Source organism: Platalea leucorodia (assembly GCF_965183815.1).
Source record: "Platalea leucorodia genome assembly, chromosome: 13".
NCBI lineage: Eukaryota > Metazoa > Chordata > Aves > Pelecaniformes > Threskiornithidae > Platalea > Platalea leucorodia.
In genome coordinates this window covers 17,266,500-17,282,717 of record NC_138835.1, presented here as the reverse complement: position 1 = coordinate 17,282,717, position 16,218 = coordinate 17,266,500, and the positions used below count along the sequence as shown (strand labels likewise).

Genomic DNA, 16,218 nt, shown 5'->3' with positions numbered 1-16,218 from the left:
CCAGTGCCTCCGCAGGGAGGCAGGGCCGCAAGTGGCGGGTGGTCACAAGCGTGTCCAGCCAAGCTCTGCACAGGGGTAGTGGCACAGCCGGGCCGGGCACCCGTCTCAGCGCAGCCACTGTCCTCTGCCCGGCCAGGGGCTGCAAGCAGCAGTGCTGGGGCTGGCGGCAGGGCTGGCCCTGCTGGGGATGGACGGTGGCAGCAGCAGCGCTGGGCTCTGGTGCTCAGTCCGCAGTACAGTGTATATATTTATATATAAACAAGGACAGCAGTGCTGTGATGTTGCAATGAGGAACAGCTGCTCTGATGCTGGATGCTCCCGGAAGATCTGGTGCTGCAGTTCGAATGGAGAGATCAGGGGCACGGCCAAAGCCAGGTGAAGTTTCTGCACACCATCAGGCCTTCCCTCCTCCCCTCCAGGAGCACGTTGCAAAGGGGTGGCGGGGCTCTCAGCGTGCAGACAAACCTCTCTTGCGCGCCGTGTTTCAGGAGTAGATGGTGATGACCTCCCGGCCCCCACCGCGCACCAGGAGCACTCGGTCCAGGTGCTCTGTCAGCACCTCCAGGAACTCCATGTCTGCACAACCGTCAAGGAAGACTAACACCATGATAGAGCACAGGGATGGCACCGTGCCATCCCTGCCTGGCCCCGCAGCCGGGGAGCCAAGCCTGCAGCATGACACCCCCGCACCAGAGCCAGGAGCTGGTGGGGAGTCAGGCCTGAGCCGAGGGGCCAGGGGAGCCCACCCACACTGGTGCCACATGAGAGGGACCGTGGCTGAGCCTGCCCCCGCAGATCTCTGCCCGCACCCCTGCGATGTGCCGTCGTGCTCACACGTGCGGGTGCAACATCACGTGGCCCCACCACCCATCCCACGTGCGTCACCTCTGCCGGACAGGCAGGCTGGTGCCAACGACGGCTGTTGGACCCAGCCAGGGGCAGGAGGCGTAGGGTGTCCAGGCTCAGGCACTGGACCTGACCCCAACATTGGCCTTGCAAGATCCACCAGCCTTGGGGGAGTCGCGGCCCCCCAGCCCCCCCTGTGGAGAGGGGCCTTGGCAGCAGCCCTGCAGAAAGGATACAGTTCTCATCCCCTTTCCGGTTGCGAGGAGGCCCCGGCATGTTCAGCAGGACCAACTTGGCGTCCTGGGACTTCTTCACGATCACCTCGTTGAGCTTCACAGCTGTGTGCATCCTCCGCACATTGGACTGGTTCCTGGGGGTGACAGCACATGTGGGCACAGGGATGGACATAGCCAGCCTCCAGCCCCACACCAGCCCCAAGGGGCCATGGGGCAGGCTGGCCTCCTGCCCCAGAGGGGCCCAGGGCTGGGCCGTGGCATGAGTTCAGGGAGCAGCAAGCTTTGCCCAGCACAGCCGCTGGTGACTCTGAGCTCGCACCAGTGGCCATAAGGTGCAGGGCCATGCATGGTGCCCATGGGGAGCAGCATGCCATGGCTGCTGGGGGCTGAGCCGCGTGCGAGCGAGCAGGAGCAGACCCTGTGAGTGTCACTGTGGGAGCCCGAGCCCAGGCTTGCAGGAAGCTGCCAGCAGCGTAACGGGACAGACAAGGAGCATGCGGCACGGGCACTGCACAGCGCGCAGAGTCTGCGCAGGGGCTGGCAGCCACGGCCCCCGCACACTGCCCGGGTGAACTGTCTAGCGCCATGCCGGTAGCAGCTGTCACCGCACACTGAGCCGCCCTCATGCTCAGGGGCAACCGTGATGGCTCCGAGCATGTTGGCCCACAAGCGGCAGCCCAGCTCCCCCCGCCCTGGGACCCAGCACCCAGCCAAACCCAGACTTACAGGTTCTCCCACTCCCTGCCAGGAGCACCATGGGCCGGGGGCAAAGAGAGAAAGAGAGAGAAGAGATGAGCACCAGCTGTGCACCCCAAGTCCCCACAGCGTACACTGCCCAGGCGCTCCATCCCTCATTAGCGCAGCTCTGTGTGGGGACCCTACCCCACATCCCACCCAGCCCCTCCGCAGGGGCTCAGGGCACCCAGGCTGCTGGACCCCCCCCGAGCAAGGACCGAGCTGGTGCTGCTGGGGCCCTGCCTGCATCCGCCTGGCCAGGGTGGGCAGGGATGGCTAGGGCCAAGGGATGTGGGTGGGATGAGATGGCAGCATGCGGAGCCATACGGCTTCATGTTGAAGAAGTCCTTGATGCCCTCAGGGCTGACGGGGCTCTTGCTCTTGTTCTTCTCGGCAACAGACTTCTCCTTGGTCCAGGTGAGATGCACCTTCTCAGGGGCCGTCTCCACCTCGTCGCCGGGGGACTGGGAGCTGCTGGAGAAGGTGGTGGCGTTTTTGTCATGGATGAGCTGGACCTGCAGAGAGGAAAGGGGGACAGTGGGCAGGAGCCAGGGCCAGCTGCCTGTCTGGGCCCCGTCCTGGCACAGTGCCTCACCTCCTCCTCTGGCTTCTCCTCGCCATCGCCCACCTGCTCCTCGGGAACGCTCAGGCGCAGGCGCGTGTTGGCTGGGTTCTTGCGCCGGATGGAGCCACGGGACTCATCCGTGATGCTCTGGATCTGTGCAGGACAGGGTCAGCCAGGGGAGCAGGGCAGAAAAGGGCTTGGCCGGGCAGACCCCAGCCAGCAGCCCCAGCTCCCCAGCTGTGTGTGGAGCCACAGGGCAGCTCAGCCAGCGGCACAGCCACCACAGGGGCCAGATGCCACCCAGGCGGTCCTGCATCCTCACCTCCCGCTCCCGCTCATTCTTGGTGAGGTGCATCTGCTTGAGGATCTGGGAGCGCTGCTCCATCACTAGAGTCTTCTCGTAGGTGTAGGCAGAGATGTCGCTCTCATGCTGGGGGGGTTGGGGTGGGGACAGGAGAAACAGTGGGGTAGGGTGAGCTGCACCTACTGCTCCCAGCCCGGCCCTGTGTGTCCCTGTGGACCTATGTGTCCCCATGGTGCTGTGCATCCCCCCATGGCAGGGTCTGGCTGGTTCTCCCACGTGCAGCATCCCAGACTGCGGCACGCACCCCTGTCCCAGCACTCACCATCTCCACCACCTCCACCTCTGCAGTGATGCGCAGGTGGTACAGGAATGTGGTCAGGTCCTTCTTCATCTGGATGCTGTTGTCGTCCATCTGTGCCACTGTGAAGATACGCATCTTGCACTTGCGCCAGACCTGCAAGGGACAGAGGTATGGGCACGGCTCAGCGGGGATGGTCCCAGCCCCCTGCCCCATGCCGCAGGTTTCAAGATACCTTGTGGTGCCGCAGGAGGAAGGGCAGCAGCATAAGCATTCCCCCATCGTGGACGATCCACCAGACGTCGATGTGGCCCTCCGAGAATCGCTCCTGGTTGCCCGGGAACATGGCGACATTCTTGGCCACCAGCAAGGCCAGGTGCCCAGCCGTGGTCTCTCGCACCAGCTCTGGGAGGGGAAGGGCCACGTCAGCCAGGGCAGCTCGCAGCCCCCCCCCTCCAGCCCGGCAGCACCTGCCCTCCACAGTGCCTACCGATGAAGTTCCTCCAGGTCTGGTGGTCCTCCTTCTGGCGCCAGCTGCGGGGCCAGCCCACCAGCACCGTGTTGTGCTGCAGCCCCCCCAGCCCGCTGGACTGGATGAGGTGGGACATGCCATCCCGCAGGTTGGAGGAGATCACCACCTGGCAAAAGCCCTTCACCTTCTCCGCTTCCATCAGGCGGCGGATGGACTGGTGGCAGGAGAGGGGGGTCAGGGACAGGTACCTGCCACAGGCACGGCAGCCACCAGCCCCGGCAGCAGTGCCCTGGCCAGACGAGGGGCAGGTTGTGGGGTACTGGGTGTGGGATGAGGGGTACAGAGTGTGGGGTGCAGATCCCCGCAGGGTGCCCAGGTCTCTGTGCCCCACAGCAGGCTGGCGGCTCTGGGCTGGGAGGGGCGAGGCCCAGCGGTGAGCAGAGCTGGCGCACAGCTCTGCGCCATGCCAAGTGGAGGGTGTCCCCGTGCCAGGGCTCTGATGGGTGGTGGAGCAGCAATTAGAGTTATTTACTCACAGAAATTATAACATGCCTGCATGGGAGAGAAACTGTTTGCTTCCAAGGGCTTAATCTCATTAACGTGCCGCCCGGCTGGTGCAGAGGTGCAGGGAATGGGGAGGGCTCTTGCTCTGGCAGGGAAAGGCTCCCATCTCCCACCCTGCCTGGCACCAGGGCTGTGGGGGCTGTGGGAAGGGTCGGTGCTGCAGCCGCCGTGGGGCAGCAGAGGGGCTGCTCAGCCCAGCAGCACAGCAGCCCCTGGCCGGGCGCCGTGCCGTGCCAAGCCCTGCAGCAGCTGGCCAAGACTGGGACCAGTGCCCAGCTGGTGCCGGTGTCTCGGGCATCTGGGGAGCGGGGCAGGGGTCCGGAGGTCCCCGTGGTGCCCTGATCACCAGTAAAGCATGGAGTCTCCGAGCTCTGCCCAGTGTCACCCTGGTGCTCTCCTGGCCAGCTAGGGCTGCCAGCCATGGCCACAGGGCAGAAACGCCACTGGGCTCCCAGGGATGGCCGCGGGCACTCACTGCTGGTGGAACTTGGCCCGGCATGGGCAGCAGCCCCAGCGCAGGAAGCTCTTACCTCCTCTGCTCTCTGCGCCTGTGGGTGGTTGTCCAGGAAGGTCCCTTCCAGCACGGAGGCCACAATGGTGAGGCCCTTGCCAGCCTTGAGCTGTGACGTGAAGGACAGGAGCTGCGGGTGCACCACGTTCTGCTCCTGATCCCCACGGACCAGGACCAGCAGCTGCGGCCTGGAAGGATGATCCTGCAGTCAGCACCCATGCCCTGTCCCCCCCACCCCCCCGGCCCCGGGCCTGGCCTCACCTCCAGTTCTTGGTGTGTGGGGGACCCTCCTCCAGCCGCAGCAGGGCATAGCGGGCAGCACTCAGGGACAGCCCCCGGATCCCATCACCCCACTCCTTCTCCGCCCTGTGGGAACCAGCGGCACATAAGGGATGCCCACGGCTCCGGCCATGGAGCACCGCACTGGCACCCCAGAGCAGCCCGGGAGGAACAGCCCAGGGGAGCTTAGCAGCCCATAGCAAGGGGCGGCTGTCGGTGCTGGCCGCAGCTGCCCTTACCCGCGGTACTCGATGTATTTGTAGATGAGGCCGGCAATCAGCATAGCGACCAGCGCATAGTACCAGGAGCAGATGAACATCAGTGCCAGGCAGAGGCTCATGCCCAGGAAGGACAGGGTCCTGTGGAGGGCACCGTGCCGTCGTCAGCGCACCCCAGCCCCTGCAGCAGTGCCAGGGTCCCCAGCCCGGGGTGCCAGGACACCCTGTCCTGTTCCATCCCATCTCGGCTCACCAGTGGTAATAGCGAAAGCGGGGCCGCCAGTTGGGTGTCCGCAGCAGCGTCTGCACCGCACACGCCAGGTTGACGAACATGTAGCACATGAGGAAAAACCTGCAGGAGAGAGTGTGAGGCTGAGCCAGGCACAATGGGCCAGACCAGGGCTGCAGCTGGGCCCCGCCACATCTCCCAGCCCCAGGGTGGCCAGCGCTGGAGCGGGCTCCGCCAACAGACAAGGGAGCCGGGGCCATGGAGCAACCAGGCCACAACAGGGGCTGAGGAGGGTCCATGGGCTCCCTGTGGGGCTCCCCTCTTCCCAGGCAGGGGCAGGGGTATCCTTCCTCCCCCCCCCCCCCCCCCCAAGGAGCAGAGACCCACATGCGCCATGCGCCTGGCCAGGGTGAGGGGGCACGGGCCCGTCCGCCACTCGCGAAGGTGCGGGTGGACAGAGCATGCTGCCTACATGGAGAGGATGGGAGCCACCTCGTCCAGGGAGGCGATCAGGATCCCGATCTCGCAGATGCAGGCCGTGAGCAGCAGGGCCCACGTCGGCTCCCCGTTGGCTTTGCCGTGGCCGAAGACCTGGGAGCGGAGAGGGTCACATCAGGGCTCTGCAATGCTGGCACGGCACAGCCCTGAGCGAGGGTCCTTGGCACAGCCCAGTGGGGCTGGACCCTCCCACGTGCCCAAGCAGTGCACCAGGGCCACGCAAGCACTGCTGCAAGCCGGCACACGTCCCGAGCCAGGTCCCACCAGGGGAGCAGTCCTAGGGCCAGCAGGACTGGCTCCCATTGCCAGTAGAGCCCCGTTCCCAGCAGACCCCGCAGCCCTCCCTGCACCCAGAGCAGCCCCTGTCCCCCTGGGACCCCACCCAGGGATGAGCCCCAGCTCAGCCTGGCCACAGCCAGCACGGAATCAGGCACCCCATGCCCAGGACAGACATGCAGCCGGTGGAGAGCAGCTGCTTCTGCAGCTGCAGGGACACCGGGGGCCTGGGCGCTAAGGCAGGGCCAGGGCGTGTGTCTGGACGCATTAGAGGGTGTGGGCAGCGCGAGTGAGCGAGAGCTGGGGCTGGCAGGGTGAAGGAGGGAGGATAAAATTAGCCCACTCTTCCCTGGGGGGAGCTGTCGGGTTGGATTTGGAGAGATGAGGTTGTGAGAACGTGTCTTCAGAGACCAGATAAAATATGAAGCAGCACGGCAGCAGGGGGAGGGGATCCTGACCTTTCCCAGCACTCTCTTCCCACCGACACCACGGCTAGAGCCACTACAGCCGCCCTCCACCACACCAGTGCCAGCAGGACGAGGGCAGGGCCGCTGGGCTGCTGCGGCAGGTGGCAGCGCCAGGAGGAGGCAGCATGGGCAGCACGGGTGCCCGCTGGTCTCCCACGCTGATGGAAGTTGTGGGTGCTTGGGGCCGGCAGCGCTGGGCTCAGGGGATGCCTACCCTGAGGAAGGGCACGATCCCATCCCTGGAGATGGCTTGCAGGAGGCGCGGGGCTCCGGTGAGGCTCTGCAGCCCGGCCCCACACGTGGAGAAGAAGGAGCCGATGACAATGACCCACGGGGATGGCCACGCCAGGGTGCCAACCACCAGGTTCCCGTTGACAGCTTCACCAAACCTGCGGGGCACCGGCATCACCCACAGCTCCATCCTGTGGCCAAGCCCCGAGAGCAGCAGTGCTGCAGTGGCACAAGCCAGCCCCCTGGGCAGGTGGGCCACCGAGGGGCACGGGACCGGAGACGAGCCCTGCCTGGCTGCGGATGGTCCCCACCCCCCGCGGGGGGCAAGCAAGGGAGTGGGGACTCAGGTAGCCAGGGTCCATCCCCATCCCCCACCTGTGGCCCTGGGGGGGGACAAGGGGGAGGTGTGGGATGGGGGCTCCCCATCCGCTGTGCCGGGAAGAGGCCAATTAAGGCTGCGTGCGGTTGGATACTGTTTGTGTTGGCGCTGGCGACCCAGAAGTGTCACCTGCTGCGTGCAGCGAGCTGGGCTGCCCCAGATACACAGGCAGCACAGGCAGCTCTGCCTGTTGACAAACAAGCACGCTGCCTGCATCCCTGGAGCGGGAGGAAGGACTGCGGATGTGTAGCAAAATATGGGGATGGGGGGTATTCAGGGCACACACAAGCCCCCAATGCCTGTTAGAAGCTCAGCCCCCCCGAGAGCCCCCCCACCTCGGCGCTCTCACCCCAGGACCGCCGCAGACCCTCAGTCTGTCCACCCAGTGTGTCCCAGCTGCAGTGTGTGTGTGTCCCCAGCCTGTTCCTGGAGGCTGCTCTTGGGGGGCTGCCGGGCTCCCCCCAACCCACCCCACACGGCCCAGGGGCACTCACTTGTCGCGCAGGACGACCCCCTCGATGCACGCCCCGAAGAGGACGACAGAGCTGATATCTGCCGGGCGGTCAAGGAGAGCCGGGAGGACGCGGAGTCCCGCCCGCCCCCCGCCCAGCCCGGCCCGGCGGGGCGGCCCCGCGCAGCACGCCCACCTGCCCGCAGCCCCCCGGCCCAGGCTCAGGCGAGCCCCGAAGGATACAGACCGCAGAGGTGGTGGCGATGGCCAGGATGGTGCCCGTGGGGATGGACTTCTGGGCGTCCCGCAGGTCTCCGGAGCGGTTGGAGCCAGCCATGATGCCTGGGGAGAGAGGGGACGGTGCCACGGCGGGCACCGCGAAGCCCCGGCTCGGCGCCGTGTCAGGGCGGGGAGCGGGCCCCCGGCCCCCGGCCCGCTCCCCGCGTCTCCCCGGCCCCCAGCCCGCTCCCCGCGTCTCCCCGGCCCCCGGCCCGCTCCCCGCGTCTCCCCGGCCCCCGGCCCGCTCCCCGCGTCCCCCCCCCCCCCGCGCCGCGGGCTGAGGCCGCTCACGGGTTCGGCTCAAAACGCTCCTAAGCGCCGGGCTCCTGAGCCCTTAACGCGCTGAAGCGGGGACGGTGACTGCAGCGGCGGCAGGGACAGAGCCCGGCCCCGGCGCTGCCTCGGGAGGGCAGGCTGGGCACGGCCCGAGGGACGGCCTGTGCTGCGGCGGCCGGGACAGCCCCGCGGGTCGCACCGGCGCCGGCAGAGCTGCGGGCGGGACGCGGCGGCCGGGACGCGGCAGCTCCGCAGCGGGACTGGGGGGGAAGGGGGCTCCTCCGCCCCCGGAGCTGTAAATACCGGAGCTGCGGGGCGGCACCGGGCGGCGCCGCCGGATCCGGAGCGCGGGCGGCCCCGCCCCCGCCCCCGCACGGGGGCCCGCGCACGTGGGGCTGCGCGGGAGCACGCCGGTGGCACGTGCGCCTGCCGGTGGCACGTGCGCCTGCCGGTGTCCCGCACGCCATCGCGGCGGGGGCGGCTCCCACCTGTGACGGAGGGGAAGTAGATGCCGACGAGCAGGGTGAAGTACGAGGTCATGTCGCTGAAGACGTAGGGCTGGTCCATGTCCACCGGCGTGTCGGGGGCGCTCACGGAGGGCAGCCCGCGCTTCTCCACGATCACGCCCTTGGTCAGGTACGAGCTCCAGAGGTTCTCTGCGGAGGCAGGAGGCCGGGCAGCGCGGCGGCATGAGGAGGTGCCACGGAGCCACCGCAGCACCCTCCCGCCCCGCGGCCCAACGGGACGGAGCACGGGGGCCTCCAGTGCTGCCTCCCCCGGCCCCGGCCTCGCGAAGCTAGCCGGCGCGACGGGCAGCCGGGCCGCTGGCATCTGGCGGGTGAAGGATGGGGCATCCCCAGCCCGTCACGGGTGTGCAGAAACACCCAGCCTGGGGACAGGCCTGGCAGCGCAGGTGGGCGACCAGAGCAGGTCCGTCCTGCCGCTGACATCATCCCTGCAAGATACTGGAGCGGCTGGCATGGGATTGCAGCAGCAAATAATTAAGAGGGTAATATAATTAATGCTGATCAACACAGGTTTAAGGAAAGTGGATCGTGTCAAAGTAACTTGATCATGTTTTTGATGGGATTACAAGTGGGCTGATGTAACAGGCTTAGTGTCCTTCCGCGTGCTGCCTTGGCCGCAGATCACGGTGAGAAACTGGAGCAGCAGAGAGCAGCCAGCGCCCGGGCACAGCGGGGAGAGGCCAATAGCCCTTGGCATGGCATTGCAAAGGGGCTGCTGAGCGAGTCCAAAGGGGCCCCACAGGGACCAGCCCTCAGCACCCAGCTGAGCACCCCTCCCCAGCCGTGTGACCTCCCCTGGCCGCTCTCAGGTGACAGACGGGGCTGGCAGCCCCCACCGACACACCCCTGCCTGGCTTATCCTCCCAGAAAGGCACATTTCTCTCTGCAGGGAGACCCAGCACCAGGGGCACAGCCAGCCCCAGCCACCTCTGCTGGGACCACGCGGTGACACCCTGTCTCAAGACACTGCCTGCCCGGTCACCCTCACCACCAGCTGCCCCAGAGCCAGGTCCTGTCTCTGCCCCGCGCACCCCCAAATGCAGAAGCATTTGCTGTCTGCTGCCCTGACAAACACTGGCCGGGTGGGGGGGTCCGGGTCCCCTCCCCAGCAGGACCGTTGCCAGCAGGAGCAGGCTGTACCCAGCAGCCAGGGACTCCTCATCTGCCCCACGAGACCGCAGCATGGGATGCCATTGGGAGCCTCCCGAACACCCAGCAAACACGCTCCACTGCATCGCCATGATGCAGCCTGGCAGCTGTAGCCCCAAGTGCCACACGCTTAGCAAAGTCCAAGCTCCAGCACCTGGGTCCACGCAGCTGCCACAGCAGAGATGGGCTGGAGCGGCCCTGCCGCTGCCCTGGAGCAGTCTCAGCCTTGGCACTCAGCAGAGATGCAGCCAGGACTGCCTCGTGGCAAGTGCCAGCCATGCCTGGGTGCCCCAGCCCCTGCCCTGCTCCGTGGGACCTGCCAGAGACAGAGCCGCCATGAGGTCTCCGCATGCACCCGGCATGCTGCGCAGCCAGCACAGCCACCACCCCGACACCCAGCCTGGCACCGCAGGAGCGCCCGGCCCGGCTGCCGTACCAGGGAAGGGCTGATCCTGCTTGCGGCTCCACAGGCAGGGAAGCCCGATGGGGTGCTGCGCTTCTGAGCCTCGACACCTGCCCTGGTGTGGGAGTGCCCAGAGCAGGTCCTGCCAGCACAGCCCTGTGGAGCAGGGGTCTGCAAACGCCCTCTGAGCATGGCACTGAGCATCAGCCTCCGCTGCCCACTGCGGAGTGCGAGCACCTGGCAAATGTACCAGCAGCTCTGGGAAAACAGGTCAGAAGTGACTCCTCCCAGCAAATTCACGAGTTTTAATGCCCTGGTTAGTCTCCCGGCGTGGCTGCAACCGCAGCAGCAAAGTGTCCCCGAGGGGCGATCGCTCCTTGCAAACCTCAGATCAATACCAGCCTTTCCAAAGGCCAAGAGGAAGCAGAGGGAGGATTTATTCCTCCCCAGCTTTTGGGCATCCTTCAGAGCTGTCCTGCTGCTCTGCTGCGTGCAGGCAACTGCAGCACCCAGCTCGGTTGCGCGGTGCAGGAGTCTGTCCCGCTGCCCAGTGCGGCGTGAGCGCAGCTCGCTGCGCCTGAGGTGCAGAGCAGCCCACGGCAGGGGTCACCCACATGCCCCTCACCTGGACCCAGCACTGCCCGACCGTCCCCACAATGCCTGCCTGGAATGCCCGAGGGGCTGGCCGCCCATGCACACAATGGCCCCCTGCGGCACCGGTCCCTCCAGCAGAGCTGCCCAGGAGGCATGGCCACTGCCCCACCACACCTCCCCTGGGGCTTGTCCTGCACCTCCGTCCCCACGGCCACATCCCCACACGTCCGTCCCCATGCCTTCGTCCCCATGCTTCCGTTCTCATGCTGTGCCCACCTTGGATGAGGCCACTGGCAGCACCAGGGATGCCCTCAATTTCAGTCACATTGTTCATGGTGAAGTACTCATCACAGGTGGCATTGAGGAAGCGGGAGGTGCAGAAGAGCTCCCAGAGCTTGGAGCCCACCGTCTCGTTCCCCTCGACCACCATCTTGGTGCAGAGGTCGAAGCCGTGGCGTGAGAGGGTCCTGTTGCCCAGGAGGCAGATCCTAGGGGGGAGGCAGGCACTCAGCCATGTGCCTGCGCACCCTGGCCCCGCCGCAGCCCTGCGGAATGCCGTACTCACGGGAAGCTTGGTGGGTCGAAGGCTGACTTGATGACACCAGCGTAGATAGCGAGGATGGAGAGGATGACACAGCCCAGGAAGACCAGGGCAAACTTGTTGACGTACTTGACCCCCACGAACACCACGGTGGCCATGCAGGTCAGCACGCAGGTGCCATAAACGCGCATGTTGTTGAGCATCGCGGCTGCCTCCCCACTGGCATCCTCTGCCTTGAAGATGGCCATGGCTGGGAAGATGTAGGCCTGGGAGAGAGTCATGGCATCACCGCCCGGCTAATGGCCCCGTGGAGGGGACCCTGGGGAAGGGTCCCTCAGCCCCACTGCAAAGCCTCAGCTCCCTGATGGGCCACAAGGAGTGGGCAGCACAGGCAGGCGAGGGCAGAGCTCCCCTGCCAGGACCTTGGCACTGCGTGGGGGGAGGGACCAGGCACATACCAGCAGGATTTCGATGGTGCCCAGGATGTACATGGCGCCGGCAAAGGTGGTGCCCAGGTAAAAGCAGAGCCCCACAGCCCCACCAAACTCAGGTCCCAGGGAGCGTGAGATCATGTAGTAGGAGCCACCCGCTGCCGGAGAGAGCAAAAGTGGGTCCCAGCCAGACCCCAGCGGCACCCCCAGCCCTGCCAGGCATCCCGGAGGGCAGGATGGAAGCAGGGCAGCCCTGGACCCTGCTCCAGCACAGAGCAGGATGCAGGCCCCAGGGCCCCAGAGCAGCAGGAGTGACCATGCTGGCAGAGCCATTCCCCAGGAGCCCAGCAGCCAGGTGTGATGGCTGTAGGGACACGTGTCCCCTGGGATGCCAGACAGGCGCTGGAGCCCCAGGGACATGGCCTATGCCCTGCTCCGTCCTCCCAGAGGAGCCATTAGAGCCAGGCTGCTGGGATCGATGGTCCTACTGTGGCAGCAGAATGATAAATATCTTTAATTACCCGCTGTGCTGGGGCTGTCAGTGCCGTGCCCAGCCTGGCAGACCAGCCGGGCCGGCGCAGTTTGCCCACTCCAGCTCCCTGGGGCTCTGCGGGGCTGGGCATGCTCTGGGGGAGGCAGCCCAGGGGCACTCGCACAGCCAGACCCCACCAGTGCCTCTCTGAGGGTAAAGACCGCACACAGCAGCATCCTTGCATCTGGCATGGCTCGGGGAGGCTGGCGGGAGAGGCCACCCCACCACCCAGCCCACGGCGCCCGGCACGCCCAGCTCCCCATCCTCCTGCCAGCATGTCTCCCTGGCTCCCCCGTGGCCTCACCAGTCTGGCGGAGGGAGGAGCCGCGGCTGGCGGCTCTCACTGCCATCTGCACCTCGCGGCTCTGGGGACGGGTGGCAGCTCCAGCTCTGCGCTCCCCCCGGGCCATGGGGAACCCATGCAGGCTGGTGGCAGAAGGCTGGGGAGCAGCTGGCAGCAACGTCTGCCCTCAGGTGCACGGCATGGGGCAGCCCCAGAGCTTGGCTGGCACAGCCCAGGGAGCGGGATGGCCTCAGGGGATACTCTCTGGGAAAAGCCCTTTGCCACATTCGGCCCAGCCCTTCTGGGATACAGGGGCCCCTGCAGGCGCCTGACGTGGCAGGGAGCCAGCTCCCCTTGCCCCCGGTACACACACGGACACAGGCTCGGATCTACCTGGCACCACGCCGTTGGTGGCAATCGCACTCATGGAAATGGCTGTCAGCATTGTCTGCAGGAAGAAATGCAGTGTTGGCACCCGGCAGAGATCCCTCCTCACTGGGGCAGAGGGATAGGGGAGTGGGAAGGGAGAGCTGGGGCCATGCTGGGACATGGGGCTCCCCAGGGCCACGCTGAGATGTGCCACGGGGCTGGGATGCCTGGGGGAGAGATGGATGGATGGATGGATGGATGGATGGGCAGGCACAGTTGCTGGCCAGCAGCGCAGCCTGGGGGCTGAGCCCCTTGAAGGGACTGGCAGCACCACAAGGCATGAGGGGTCCCCAGGCTGCCCAGGATGCTGCCCGTGTTCAGCCCCCCCCCAGCCTCTGCCCTGGGGTCACTGTCCTGGTGGGACAGCTCTCTGCAGCATGGCGTGCAGGGCCAGGGCAGGGGGCCCCTTGCTACATCCCCCCTGCATGGCAGCTACAATCTGGGTCGCCATTTGAGCACCATTCTGCTGCTGATTCCTTTGGGAAGCCGGAGGCTTCTCCTTGCTGTAAGTGGGACAGGAGCAGGGGCAGGAGCAGGGGCAGGGTGGGCCGACAGCTAGTGCACCTCTTCGCAGTCTGGCTAGTAACCCCCAGACCCCAGGTGAGGCCAGTGGGGGCCCCCAGCCGGCTCTGTCACTCACACAAGAGCAGCAGAGGAAGACCATGCAGAAGGACTCCATGATGCCGGCGATCCCCACCACCCAGGTGAGGCGCAGGAAGAGAATGACCCCAAAGATGTTCTGGAGGCAGGGCAGGTAGACGCCCATGAAGGTGCCCATCCGCGGGGCCTGCCGAGGAAGCGGGCAGCCATCAGGACTCACCAGCCTGGCTGGCAGAGGAGCGAGGAGTCCCACTCCTCCTGCAATGCAGCCAGGGACCCTGGGTGAAACCGCCCCCCCAGCAGGGGCCAAGGGACCCGGCTGTCCCTGGGGCAGCCCGTGGCCCCGCACTGCAGCGGCAGGGGCCGGGAGAAGGGGCTGTGTCCCTCCTGTGTCCCTCACCTGCACTGGCTTCTTCTTGCCCCCGTCATTGTTCTCAGCCTCTTCGTGCTCCCGGCTGCCCTGTGGCAGGTTGGTGTAGTTGGCCAGCCCGCTCAGCAGGGATGAGACCATGGGGCTGGTGTCCATCTCCTCCTGTGGAAAGCAGAGCCCTGGGCCATGAGGACAGTCCCTTGGGACCCCGGCCAGCCCTGGGACCCGGGGACTTCACCAGATGCCACCCCACCACCCACCCCACCGGGCACGGCTGCAGCAGCTGGGGGAACCCTGGCCTGGGGCTCTGGTGTGTCCTGGTGCCCAGGGCATGGGCCGGGGTGCTGTGGGACAGCTGCCCAGCTTGGCCCCCTCCCCAGGGACCCTCCCTGCCCCGCTGCCCATGCACCCTACCTCGAAGAGGGCCATGTTCTTGCCATCATACTCTTTGCCCTTCTCCAGGTCCGTGCTGTTGATGAAGGGGCTGCTCTCCTTGGGATTGCCATCACCTGCAGAGATGACGCCGGGTCAGCCAGGCAGCCCCCACCCCAGCCCGCACCGGGAGAGCATCCACCCCGCTGGGCTGCCGCTGCAAGGGGTCACAGCTGCACCCCAGTTCCCGTGGGAGGGCTGCCAGGGCCATGGGCACCACACTCACGCCCAGGAAAGGCAATGACAGCCCCTGCATCCCAGCCACCAGCATCACCTCCCACGCCATGCATAGGCAGGAGTCGCCCATCCCCAGGAGCCACGTGCTGCCCTGCCTGTCCGGGCCGGCACGCGTACCTACTGGAGCGCATCCACGCAGTGAGGTGAGCGGTGTGGATCCAGGGGGAACCCTCCCTGTGGGACGGCTGGCAGCAAAAACTCATGGCGCGGGGTGCCCGTGGGTGAGCGTGCCGGGGCTGCCCACAGCTCTGTGTCTCCAGGGGCAGGATCCAGCCGGCTGCTCAGCACGCTACTATGGAAGGTGACAGTCCTAGCTGGGAGCGGGGCGAGTGGCCAGATGTCTGGTCCTGCTCCCTGACATGCACCACAGGAGCAGGGGCCGTGGCCTCGCCAGCAGTGCTGCAAGGCGGGGAGGCATCTGGGGGTGCCACTACTGAGGACAGGCGCTGCTGCTCTGCCCAGGGCAGCGGAGCCACCTGCAGCGGTGCAGAGCCCGCAGAGCTGCTGGGACAGGGCTGTGGCTGCTCGCTGCATTAACGACCTCGTGCAGAAGAAACACGGAGTCGGCTTAATAGCAAGGAAAACAGCAGAGCTGCAGAGCAGCAGAAATAAATCAGGCTGGAAATGGAGCGGCAGTGAGGATGGTGCCGCTGGAGTGGCACAGCCCTGAGTGGAGGACCAGAGGGGAGGGGGCCAGGGGCTCTGTGGGGCCAGGGAGCCAAAGGACATGGTGCTGGGCAGAGCAGCTTGGCGGGTGATGGCTCCCATGGCACAGGGAAACCCGGGCAGCTGAGCCTGGTCCCCAGCCCTGGGTGGGAGGAGAGGGGCTCCCTGCCGTGCACCCATCCCCACCACCATGGCCCCGCAGCCAGGGCAATTGCACTGTCAGTGGCAGCAATACCACTGGGCAGGCTGCCTGCATGGGCAGGATTATAGACCTGCTCCATACCCCGGGCCTGGGGCAAGAGCTGTCCCCTCCACCAGCCTTGAGCACAGAGCCCGGGAGCGCCTGGGGGCACAGGGACAGAGCAGGGGCCACCCATGGGCCAAGGCAGTGCAGCCACCCATGCACGTGGCAGCCCTGAGACAGACCCCGCGACCATTTGGAGCAGCCCGGTCCTTTGAAGACCGCCTGCCTCCTGCCAGTTGACTCATATTCGGGATCCTGGGAGCCAGTTTGCCTGCGTGCGGTGGTGATTCACCATCTGCAATTTCCCCGGCAGACGCGGCACTCCTGGCTGACCGGGAGGTGAAGCCCCAAGCGCTGCAGGTGACACCGACCCACCAGCTGGCTCCCTGCCTCCCACCGGTCCCCGGGCTCCTCCAGCATGGGGCAGCGGGGCAGCAGTGTCCCTGACAGCACAGCCAAACTGTGGGGCAGAGCCCACAGGCTCCTCCTGCGCAGGAATGGCCGTGGTGGCAGCACCGGGACACCCCGGCCCACAGGTCCGGCTGGCCTCACTCCGGAGCCCCCTTGGACACACACCCAGCGCCGCACACGGCACTGCCAGCATGTGTCCTGCCCCGTGTCCCGCACCGAAGGGTGCACAGGGGGTTCTCAGCTTGGACCCAACGT

The 16,218-nt window shown here is 66.5% G+C and overlaps 1 protein-coding gene across 1 annotated transcript in view; it reads right to left on the bottom strand.

The window, feature by feature from the left end:
* Positions 1–250: 250 nt before the first annotated feature.
* The window catches only part of SLC12A5 (solute carrier family 12 member 5), a gene marked incomplete at its 5' end in the record, with an annotated part of 28,407 nt that continues 12,439 nt past the window's right edge, over positions 251–16,218 (bottom strand). Inside the window, 26 exons of the mRNA XM_082325555.1 lie at positions 251–333; positions 466–576; positions 1,083–1,216; positions 1,809–1,823; positions 2,145–2,332; positions 2,413–2,535; positions 2,705–2,812; positions 3,009–3,140; positions 3,220–3,389; positions 3,475–3,670; positions 4,551–4,719; positions 4,793–4,897; positions 5,050–5,169; positions 5,282–5,380; positions 5,730–5,848; positions 6,713–6,887; positions 7,603–7,660; positions 7,803–7,901; positions 8,603–8,770; positions 11,064–11,275; positions 11,353–11,594; positions 11,787–11,917; positions 12,968–13,022; positions 13,644–13,790; positions 14,004–14,135; positions 14,388–14,482. Of these exons, the coding sequence (XP_082181681.1) occupies positions 485–576; positions 1,083–1,216; positions 1,809–1,823; positions 2,145–2,332; positions 2,413–2,535; positions 2,705–2,812; positions 3,009–3,140; positions 3,220–3,389; positions 3,475–3,670; positions 4,551–4,719; positions 4,793–4,897; positions 5,050–5,169; positions 5,282–5,380; positions 5,730–5,848; positions 6,713–6,887; positions 7,603–7,660; positions 7,803–7,901; positions 8,603–8,770; positions 11,064–11,275; positions 11,353–11,594; positions 11,787–11,917; positions 12,968–13,022; positions 13,644–13,790; positions 14,004–14,135; positions 14,388–14,482 (3,284 nt within the window). The 3' untranslated portion in view covers positions 251–333; positions 466–484. The remainder of the gene's footprint in view (positions 334–465; positions 577–1,082; positions 1,217–1,808; positions 1,824–2,144; positions 2,333–2,412; positions 2,536–2,704; positions 2,813–3,008; positions 3,141–3,219; positions 3,390–3,474; positions 3,671–4,550; positions 4,720–4,792; positions 4,898–5,049; positions 5,170–5,281; positions 5,381–5,729; positions 5,849–6,712; positions 6,888–7,602; positions 7,661–7,802; positions 7,902–8,602; positions 8,771–11,063; positions 11,276–11,352; positions 11,595–11,786; positions 11,918–12,967; positions 13,023–13,643; positions 13,791–14,003; positions 14,136–14,387; positions 14,483–16,218) is intronic.